General features: G+C 35.4%; 1 protein-coding gene across 1 annotated transcript; it reads right to left on the bottom strand.

Moving 5' to 3' along the window:
• Positions 1-973: 973 nt before the first annotated feature.
• LOC142631561 (serine/threonine-protein kinase 52-like) lies at positions 974-6718 on the bottom strand. Its single transcript, XM_075805747.1, has 6 exons — positions 6185-6718; positions 5092-5213; positions 2796-2992; positions 2481-2655; positions 1637-1771; positions 974-1543 (listed from the first exon to the last, which is right to left on the bottom strand). Exons 1-6 carry the CDS (start codon positions 6531-6533, stop codon positions 1337-1339), a joined length of 1185 nt encoding a protein of 394 aa, XP_075661862.1. The 5' UTR covers positions 6534-6718; the 3' UTR covers positions 974-1336.
• Between the last annotated feature and the right edge of the window lie 5009 nt (positions 6719-11727).

Consider the following 11727-nt stretch of genomic DNA (forward strand, 5'->3'; position numbering starts at 1 on the left):
AAGATAGGTTTAGGTTGAGTGTACCTATTTTTAATTCGAATTTATTAAAAAATATAGATGACAAAAGGTAATATTATTATTTTTTAATTTAATGATATATGGTATTATCTTCTTCTTTTTTTATGTTCTTTTTTTTTTTTTATCCCCTTAGCTAATATTAGTATTCTACTTTTTGAGTGAATTACCCAATTTTTGTGTTTTCTTATGATAAAATTTGAATTTGAAAACCAACTGAGGTTTTTATTTTTTATTTTTTTATAAAGTGGTAAGAAATTTGTAGGTTTATGATATTAAATTCATTATCAATTCTTTGATGACTTGGATGCTAATATGAAGTTGTGCCAAATGCAACCTTTTAGTTGTCAAAAATCCCTGCTGAATGAAAAGGTAACATCCAAGCCTATGAATATGGTAAGCATAATATATCAAAGTGTATTGATCAATGTTTGAACTTGTTGGATTAAATTTAGATGTAGGTATGTTGAAATAATTAATGAATTTGCAATACAAATGATGAACTGGGGGAAAAAATTGTTTAATTTTCATTGTTTGTTGTAATTATTGTTGCTTCATATTGAAGCTGTATTACTAACACAAAAAAATTGTAAGTGTCCCATGCATTATGTGGACCTGCAACTAGTTATCCTAGAACTTGAAGACTTTAGGGTTGAATTATCGAATTATCCTACAAAATCCTAATAAGGCTCATCCCATTCCCATATTCCCATATTTCACCACACCAAACGCCCTTGCACATCAATTTAATTCTTCATACCGAACTAGTCAGTTTTCCCCTATTGGCCACTGATGCCAGACTCTTTAAAAAGAGTCCTAAAAGATTTGCAATTCCACATACCGATGTGAGACTCTCTTTAAGAGTGGTCCTAAAATATTTGCAAGTCCACAATACAATCAATTGTACTCCTAAATCAAAAGCTTTGGCTGAGTCCCTTGAGAGTACATAGCAAGTGGATTGAGATAGAAATGAAGTTCATCTTGATTATAGCAATGATAATAATTATCAATAGTATATCAATTGGAGATCTTACAAAGGTTTTAAGGCCAATCCAAAAAAGACAGACAGGCCAAAATACATACACATATTTGGTAAACCCAAGAGGAATTTCTAAAAAAATATATTTAAAAAAGAAAAAAAATAAAAGATTTACATTCATCCAACAAATTGAAATGTAGCACAGCTCCTTAGCCTATACCCACCACCATGTGTTTCTCCCATCATGATATCCCAAATTCTATTCTCTTCACTGTTAAGTACAATTGAGGTTTCTCTGGTCTTCAAAATAATTACACCGAGTTGTTCAAGGGACTAGAGATTTTAGGGGCCACGATACTTGCGGAAGCACAAACAACCTTGAGGCTGATCAACAGGGATCATACCTCCACCTTTTGACGTGTCAATGGCCTCTAACATGGAGACTACCTCTTCCATTTCTGGCCGCTTGTCAGGGCTGGCATCCCAGCATCGCTTCATTACATTCGCCAGGGAACTTGGGCAACATCTTGGTATCTCTGGCCTCAGATTCTAGGTAAGAAATAAATTAATCAGAAGGAATCTCAAGCAGAAACACTCAGAGCTTGTTGGGTACAATGATTAAGATACATGCAGATAATTTACCTGCCGAACCACAGCTGTCGTCACTTCTGAGAAACTAAGGTCTGGATATGGCATGTCACAGCAATATATCTCCCACAAGCAGATGCCAAAACTATAAACATCACATTTCCTGTTATATGGGTTGCCATTGAGAACCTATAAATCACCCATTTGACAAATCACAGAAAATTAGTTCATTGAACGATTGTTTCTGTTTTTTTTTAAGTTTTAGTTAACAATAACACATATCCTTAGGTTATGTGGAATGCAAACCAAAACTTGGCATGCCACTTTTGCTTAAGTAAAACTTATATAGATTGTTTCATTAGTAGTTAAAAGGTGATATGGAAACCTTGAAATTTTAAAATTCTTGCTTGGTTTTGCCCAAACAGTTTATTAATCACTTAAAATTCTACTATTTCTTTTTAAAGTCGTCACTAAAAAAAAAAGGTGAATAAAGAACGAAAAAGAAGAAATTTTTTTTATCTCTGGGATTAGTGTATTTGAATGAAAATGTTCCACATTTTAGATTGAGCAATCATGTATTACAGTTTGCTAGGCTAACAGTGAATAATAACTTAAATATTAGGACCAGTACAATATCCTCATTGTACTGCGAGGATACCTACAAGTTAACAAAGACAATGAGAAGACAAATTTGCCTCTCTTGATATTAGATAGACTTGAGATTGATGGAGACATTAGTTGCACTACGAGAGACATCCACCCACAAAGCAAGATCTCTTTTTGTTCCCCAAGTAAAAATAGACAAGCAAAAGTCCCAGAGGAATTGATGAGATTTTTTATATGGTTTCGAAGTCAAAGTCAAAATATTATCAAGTAGGAGTAAATAAAATGAGCATACCTCAGGAGCCATATAACCGAGTGTCCCTGTCTCCCCAGTCATGTCATTAGGATTTGAAGCCTCAACACGAGCAACCCCAAAATCAGCAATTTTTACTGTACGTGTCTTGTCCAATAGCATATTCTCCGTTTTTACATCTCTGTGAACAATCTTCTGCGAGTGAAGGTAACTCAACCTGCAAGATACAGTACATACAAGCCTTCTAAGAGCTTAAACAGAAGAAGAAAAAAAATTCCAAGTCACATGTCATTTTTTAATTGAAATACTACAAAGAAAAAAAGTACAAACACAGAGCAAGATACAGATGGTGAGTACCCTCTAGCAAGATCCAGTGCAAGCTGGACAACGACATTAAAAGCTAGCTTCCTTCTCCTGTTCTTTATGAGGTAACCTTTCAGAGCACCCCCGGGAAGATATTCCACAACGACACAACAGACATTACTTGGCATGCCAATTGGACCATTATCAGTTTGTATCTGTAGTTCTGATGTGCCCATTGTTGCCCCTATAAACTGAAAATTTGAATGACCAGGATGTTAAAGGTAAGAGATAAGACGAAGCATGACAGAATATTGATAGGTATATACTATTTTCTACAAAAAAAAACACCAAGAGCCTTTGTAGCTCAAGTGACGTTCAGGGTTCAAATCCCACCTCCCCCAACTATTGAATTAATATATTTTAAAATTTTAAAATATAAAAAAATAAAAAAACCAAACTAGAGATAAAAGGAATCAACCTTTAAATGTTTTGCAACCTTCAAAATTCTAAAATATTCAAATGCATTAACTCTTTTATGTAATCACTAAATTCCAATAAATTCAAACTGCAACAGTTCTCGAATTGCCACTATGTCATTGGGAATCAAGAGATGAAATAGAGAAAATCAAAGTAAAGAATATTGGAAATCAACATGAAAGAAGTGGTTTGAGGCTTCCCTATTCAAAAAAATTAGAAGACCCAAACCCACACCCCCCCCCCCTCCATTTTTTCTCTCCTTCAAGGATTGAGGCTTCCCTCAACAGTTAAAAATTTAAGGTTTGTGATATTAGTCAAATGGCCCAAAATATAGAAAGGAACAGCAAAGACAAAGAGGTCTCTTGATCAAAATGATTATATAGATTAGGCATTTCCTTTAAGTATATATATTGGTATCCAAGTCCCATGTGATAGCATATTTTAACCAGAATTGAAATCAATCTTTGTTCCCTTTGTCATTCTTTTTACCCTTGTAGTGGATAAGTTGTAGGGGACCACGACTCATTGATGTTGGCTTCAACTGAAAAAGGCTGAGGTTTGACAACAGATGCCTTTCCATCTGTGTCACTTCCATGGAGGTCCATGCAATGACTAGGTTTAGGTAGCTCAAGAACATCTTAATAGCTATGGATGTTTGAATTTCTGCATCTTTAACGATACGGAGCAGCAATATCATTGTTAGTTTGTTACCCTCTGTGTTTGACACAAATATATTGTACTAGCCAGCAGCATTTGAGCTTATTTGATGTAATAAAAAATTGCAAAATAAAAGTAAAATCAGAGGTAACGTAACAATGAAGATGAAGTGCCTCTGTATCTATCTAGAAAGATCTCTCGTATGCAAGAAAATTAGTTATCCAAAATGGACCTACTCCTCAGCTCCATATTCACCAAAAGTACTCAGCCATCTTGATCTGATAATATCAAGAAAATACGTCCTTGGACCACATATGGTATTAATATAACCAAACACAGTTAGATGATGATTAATTTCATGGGTCATTCAACAACATTAATGATGGAGTCTTGGAAGGTAATGATGAGGAGTTGTAGGTATGGAACTGCATGGGGAGCAGGGCCAGCCTGTATTCTATGGTGCATTTAGAGAGAAAGAAATCAACAGATATTTGAGGGGGAGGAGATGGCTATATCGAATCAAGTTTCTTTTGTTGAAAACTCTCTTCAAATGGGTGACACACTCTCCTACTATCTCAACCTTTTCTCTGATGGAGTTTTTAGACTCTTTGCACTTGTATCACTAATCTTTCAGCTTCCTTTTCTTTCTTTCATTTCATTCTATTTTTCAAATCTATGTATACTTCCTGTATATTACTTATAATATTTTAAAAAATATATACATACACACACACTAATGAGTTGCTCAACATCTTGTTATGATGCATACCAAATGGCAAAATAAATGAAACTTTAAAGGAGAGTTCATTTATAAAACATCCATTAATTTAATTTGTTCCAACGGATATTGAGTTCACTATAATCGAAAGCAACGGTCACTACGGATTCATATTCATTATTATTATTATGTTCCCTTTATTATTGATATGTCTATCAATATTTTGGATGATTCAAGAGCACAAGGTTCATATGTCGCTTTAGTGGTATTGCAAAGCTATTGAAATATCGAGAAACAACAATAATAGAATCATAATCAATAATTTCATAAAAAAAGGTAAGAAGAAATTTCAAGCTTCCATAATCTTCACCATGTAAGCTAGATATATGAGTTGCTCAATCCAATCATCATGAGCAATATAGAAGCATATGCAATCCAAATATGGTTTGTATAAATATAGAAGAAGAGATGAAAAAGAAATTGCAAAATAGAACTAACCTTAGTAACATTAGGATGTTCCAGCTTATGCCAGACAGCAACTTCTTGAGTAAAATCTGCCCTTAATGTAGCAATCTCAGATTCAGTCCTATGGCCCTCCTCACCCCAATCGAGCATTTTAACTGATGATCAAGAAAAAAAAAAAAAAAAACCCAGAAAACCACTGTTAATGACTTTTTTTTTCCTTAGATTTGCTGGGTAATATTTTTAGTCATCTGTAACAAATGCAACCCAGTGAACCCACTCAACATAACAAACATAATGAAAGTGGCTTAGATAATATTACACAGAAACCAAATAGATCTTCGTTTTATTAAATTAAGATATTTAAAAAACCAAAATTTTAATCTTTGGATAACATACTATTTTAGAATTGTTGTTTTTCTTAGCTGATAAGACTTAAACCAACAGCTGTGATCACATGAAAATACAGAAATACAACAACATCATCATCAACCAAGCAATTGCAATCACCAGCAAAATTCAACCCAAGCCCGTGTGTGAGTCACGGATTTCATAAGAGTACATTCATTTACAATAGCCAATTGTTGTTTACTTTCATAAGAGTCGATTGAATTCAGTTATAGAGATTAAAAATTTGTTCTAAAAAGAAAAGTAGCAAAAGTAACCAGAATGGTCCCCCTAATCCAAATGGGACCAACCCCAAATTAAAATATACTATCAAAATCAACCAAATTGATCAAACAAAAGCACATGCATTTATGCAAAAACCAAGTTGGAATCAGTTCAATAGTCCAACAATCAAGAAACTATGACATATAATGTAAAACAAAAACAAGAAAAAACAGTTTTCCTAAAGCAGAATATACTCTGGAAATAAATGAAAATAGTAAAAACATCAGCAAACAAAAAAAAAAAGTCAAAAAAGAAAAAAAAAAAAGAAGAGCTGGGTTTTGATGGGAGGAAAAAGAAATCTCAAAAAATGGAGTTTTCAAACCAAACCCAATTGAAAAAAATTGAACTTTTTCTCTTTGGTTGAGTAAAGTTAAAAACTTTTTGAGACAGAGTTCAAACAATCAAAGAAAAACATAAAAGGTCAAAATAACAAAGTGGTTGAGAGAAAGAGAGTGACCAGCGACATCAAGGCCGTCGTAGATGCCACGGTGGACGGTGCCGAAGGTCCCACGAGCAATGGCAGACTTGATGGTGAGCTTAGAGGGGTCGATCTCCCACTCTTTCCTCTCTTTCTTCACAACCTTTGTGGCGGTAGTGGTGGTGGTGATAAGGTTAAGACCATTATTATTAGTACTTAGAATACTACTACTATTGTTGCTGTTGTTGTTAATGAAAGTACTATCTTCTTCTTTTTTCTTGTTCTTCTCCATAGTCCACGCTCTGTTGAGGTGTCTCTCGAGCTGTTCATCCAAGCTTTTCAAATCAATCTGATCTGCACGAACAAACCCATCACTGCTTTTCTCCATCTTTTGCTTTTTTTGTGTGTGTGAGAGAGAGACAGAGAGATCAGAGCAGAGTCAGTGAGTGCTGAGCTAAGCTTGGCTTGGTTTTTGTACTTTCACTATGAAGCTGTTGTTGTTGGTGGTGGTATTTCTGAGAGTTCTGGTTTTTCTTTCTACAAATATAAATAATAAATAATTAATATGTAATTGAATAAATTAATATGTAATTTTTTTAGTTAAATTAATTAAAGTATTTTTTTTTATTAGTATTTTCTTCTACAATTCATCATCCATGTGGGCACATGGAACTGCCTGACCGCAACGTGTGCTTCTGACCCACTAGGGTGTCTCTCTCCCTATTTACGTTTTTTTTTTTTTTTCAAAAACAAAAATTTATTGAGGATAGGATATATACTGCATGATATAAATTGAGTAATATTAGATATCGAGAAAAAAAAAACACATAGTTATATTAAATTTAATTAATTGTTTAGATTGCATTAGTTAATGATTCAATGAATTTCTTTATTTTTCCAAAAAAAAAATTTGATTGAGGATTGGATATACTATTTGATATGAATTGAGTAAAAGAAATGATATGTCCACAACATTTTTACAACAAATTCTAAGTGGTAGGTTGTTACTAGTCGTTATTGTTGGGGCAAAAAAGTAATTTTCGTATTAGGTTTAAATTTGAACCAATAACAACTAGCCACATGTGATTTGTTGTAAAAATATTGTGAACATAGCATCTCTCATTAAGTAATATTATATATAAAAAAAACACATAATTATATTAAATTTAATTAATTTTTTAAACTGCATTGGTGAATGATTCAATGAATATATTTTATCTAAAAATATCATTCAATGTAACAATGTATTTGAATTTAGTTTTAAAGAAAAAAATCTTTCATGATCCTCTAGTTAAGATTAAGTTTTATCTGATATTTAAATAGCTATAATGGTGGAATGAAGAAATTTGAATTCTTGACGTCCTCAAAAATAAGAGCAAGCAATTGCTACGAAACTTCAAGGATTTTGGAAAAGATTTAGTTTTATATATATAGCTCATTTACTTTCTTTTTTTAGACGAAATATAACACATTTACTTAAAGTAAGATGTTATACATTTTTTTTAGAATGAATACAGTTAATGACTCTCTAATAATAGTGCTTATAAAAAAAAATAAAAAATATCTAATAATAGTGGCTCTTTTTTGACGTCCTAAAATTGGGAATTTTAGATATTGAAGTAATTATTTTCTTGCCTAGAGTTTTGTACTTTTATTACATTACATGATCTAATTTTTAAAGAGAACTAGATTCATATTCTCCATTTTTTAAGATATTCTTTTCTTTTATTGTGACTATCAATTAAATTAAAAAATATGTACATTCTCAACAAAAAAAAAAATTAAAAAAACATGTACTATGACAGAGAGTATTTTTCTCATGGATCATCCAATTTGTTGATATTGATTATTGAGTTTAATTTAAATTATTGAATAAGACAACAGATTTCAATGAATTAATTAAGCTGAATCATTTTGTTATTGTTGGAGTAAGATTCGTGAATCAGTGTTGAATCGGTGGAGGAAATGAAAATGCAACGTGCATCGAACATAATAACTACCTTATTAAAAGAATAGTAGATTCATTGTTGAAAGAGGCCTTCTAATAAATTTCTTATGCCAAACACTTAAAATAATTAGTGCCTTAAAAAAAAAAAAAAGGTGCTACGTCCACAACATTTTTACAACAAATCATAAGTGGTTAGTTGTTATTGGTTCAAATGTGAACCTAACACTAAGATTACTTTTTTGCCCCAACAATAACAACCAGTAACATCCTGCCACTTAGGATTTGTTGTAAAAATGTTGTGGACATATCATTTCTCTAAAAAAAATGAGTTGCTTACCTTTTTTCTTTTTCTTTTTTTTTTGTAATTTTAAGCAGATTTGAATGTAAAACCCTTTTCTGTCAACAAAAAATTTTAATAACTGAGTTCATCGAAACACATAAGTTCTTGCTTAATGTTATTAGTTAAGAATCAAAACCCGTCAATGATGAATGGATTAGATTAATGTTATTCGTTAAATGAAAATAATAATAATAATGAAGCCGGTAACCTTTTGAGCCATGCCATGTGGTAAACATCGAATTGCTTATCAAATTGATCAATAATCTTGGTCAAAGTGACATTAATCTATAAAATTGATCCATAATGGAAATAATCTAATGTTAATTGTGTCAATTGAGTGAAGTTAATCCAATTAATATAATATAATCTATAAAACTGATCCCTCAAATTAATAATTCATAGAGTTGTTAGTGATAATATAGTCTAACAATACCAACCTTATTTAGTATGTTTTAGTTCAGGTAGTCAAATTCCCTTATTTATAATTAACATTTAACAGAATAAATTATAAATTTGAGATTCTTTATTGTTTACAAAAGATATTATTTTAGTCAATAGTCATATAAGAGATATTAATCATAAGTTAGTATGATCACACACTACAAAATCTTGTGGTTGGAGAGAGAGAGAAAAATGAACTAACAATAGGGAAAGTTTAACCTTGTAACTCAATTGGTTGGACATATCTTAAAATTTCAAACCGAGATATCTAAATTTTAAATTTCCTTACCCTTAGTTTCAAAAAAAATTTCCTCACCCTTAATTATTAATGTATAAAAATTTAAATAATATTAAAAAATTTAAATTTAAATTTTTTTAAAAAGCACGTAATGGGGAGTTAGAAGAGAAGTATTTGGAATGTATTGAAGGATGCGGATAATATTTCAAACTTTCAGTTAGAGTTTAATCCTCCACAATATTTTCTACAATATTTTAGTAGTAATTTGTTAAGATAACAAGTTGTAAGCAACATTACTTTCAAATGAACTCATTAATGACATCACTATTACTCCTGTGGGGAGTAAAAAGACCATGATGGGTATATGGGCCTTTTGGGCCGTGCTAAGGAAGGCCGACCTGCTCTTGAGTTTAGAACTTGTTAATACTACGGGTCGGCCCATAAGCCGAGGATCCGAGGATCCAGCCGAGGGTGAATTTCTCTTCGGACGGACACCGGAGAACCCGGGACTTCATGATAAACGTTAGGCAATGACATGGTCAAAACCAATGGATAAAAGGGGTAAACCCTTGAATGTCCTAGAAGCACCGATGTTAGAGAAACACCAAGGATAAAGGCTGTCACCTCCACATTAAAGACCCTGCACCTACCACCCTGGCCGCATTAATGGGGAAGTGACACCTGAACAGTGGAAGGGAAACTTCTGGTTACTATTCAAAGGCACTGAGAAAAGAAATATCTAGGCTAAGGGGGAGTAGGGGCAACACGTGTACAAACTATCAAAAAGAGGAGTATTTAAGGAGCAACTTAGAACAGAAAGGGGGATCCCTTTTTTGTAACCTAAAAGAAAGAGAAAAAAGAGAGAGAAATAATATAAGAACAGTTCTCGGCTTACGTCCGAGCAGGTTGACTTACAGTATTCCTTGTTGTTTTCAAGTGTCTACAATCTTTGGCTTGTCATTTAATCCTCAAACACTTTTAACCTGGGTTTCAAGTCCACGCTCTACAAATTATATTGTTTAAGGCTCATTGGGCCTGAGCCCGTAACTGTTCTTAGGGCCAGGTGCAATTGTGCACTTACAATTGGCGCCGTCTGTGGGAAATCTAGTCTAGAAGAGGCAGGGATACTATGGCAGGCTTAGGTGCTCACCATGCTGAGTCACAGGGATCACAGCCGGAAGACCATTTCGAACGTCTTGAACATCGAAGGGATCGTGAGGGGAGCGTCCATACAGAATATCCAGGTGCTAGCCATATTCATGAAGGGGGTAGCACTACCCACGATGAGGGTTCTAAATCCATGCAGAAGGAAATCAACCGTTTAAAGAGAAAGCTACGCCGCGCCAAGCGTAGGTTTTCACCGTCCTCATCTAATTCTTCCTCAGAAGAGGATAGGGGAGGCGCTACGGCTCAAGGTCGCGCTTCTCCCACCGGTGCAACATCCTCCGGTGAGAAGGGCGACCGGCCAACTCGCGAACGTAAGAAGCCTCGTTCTAGGGGCTTAGGCAACGATGCTATGAGTAGGGCGTTGCACCGGCTCTCCAAATCTCCATTTGCACGGAGGATTGAGAAAGGAAGGCTTCCCGAAGGTTTACCCGGCCACTTTCACCATCTACAATGGCCGGATCGATCCGGTGGAGCATGTGAGTCACTTTAACCAGAGGATGGCGGTGCACTTTCACAATGAAACAACGATGTGCAAAGTTTTCCCCTAGCACAGGACCCGTTGCTATGAGGTGGTTCAACGGCCTTAAGTCGGGGTCTATAAGTTCGTTTGGGGAGCTTACTAGGGCATTCGCTTCACGGTTCATTACGTGTAGCGAGTACCTCGGCCATTGGACTCGGCCGTTATCCATGACCATGAGGGAAGGGGAGACGTTGAAAGCATACTCCGATCGTTACCGGGAGATGTTTAATGAAATAGATGGCGACTTTGATGAGGTGGCGCTTAATACCTTTAAGGTAGGCCTCCCTACCGATCACGACACGAGAAAGTCTTTGACTAAAAAAGCTGTTCGCGTGTACGTCGCCTCGTGGACCGTATTGACGAGTATAAGAGAGTGGAGGAAGACCAACGGCAAGGAAAGGGAAAGGAGAAGGTTATCCCGCAGAGAAGAGATTTCGGGTCGGACGGATATCACAATAACGGGCCGAGGAGAGATTACGTTGGACGGTCCGCCTCGGCGGCCCTCGGGGCCGTGAACACCGTATTCGGGAACCGGTACATCGCCTGCCGGAGAAAGTTCGTAAGGAACCCTTCTTTAAATGACCGATAAGATGGCAGGAGACCCCGCGAAGAGGAATCACAACCTCTTTTGCCGCACCACCGGGATGTGGGCCACTCTACCGAGAACTGTCGGAGACCGTAGAACCATCTCGAGCAGTGCTCGTCGGTGAGGGAAAGTTAAAGCAGGACACTTGTGTCGGCCCACCGGGCGGTCGATCAAGTTGGCTCAAACAACCGGAGGAACAATACATCTCGGCCGGCATTGGGAACAATTAATGTTATCTTCGGCTGCCCCAGCAGGACCGGCTCGGGTCCCACTAGGGTGATGGGCGGTTTCCGTCCATCCACAGACCGAGGATGTGGGTCACAGGCCGAAGAGGTTGAAGGG

Source organism: Castanea sativa, chromosome 4, assembly GCF_040712315.1.
Source record: "Castanea sativa cultivar Marrone di Chiusa Pesio chromosome 4, ASM4071231v1".
Taxonomy (NCBI): domain Eukaryota; kingdom Viridiplantae; phylum Streptophyta; class Magnoliopsida; order Fagales; family Fagaceae; genus Castanea; species Castanea sativa.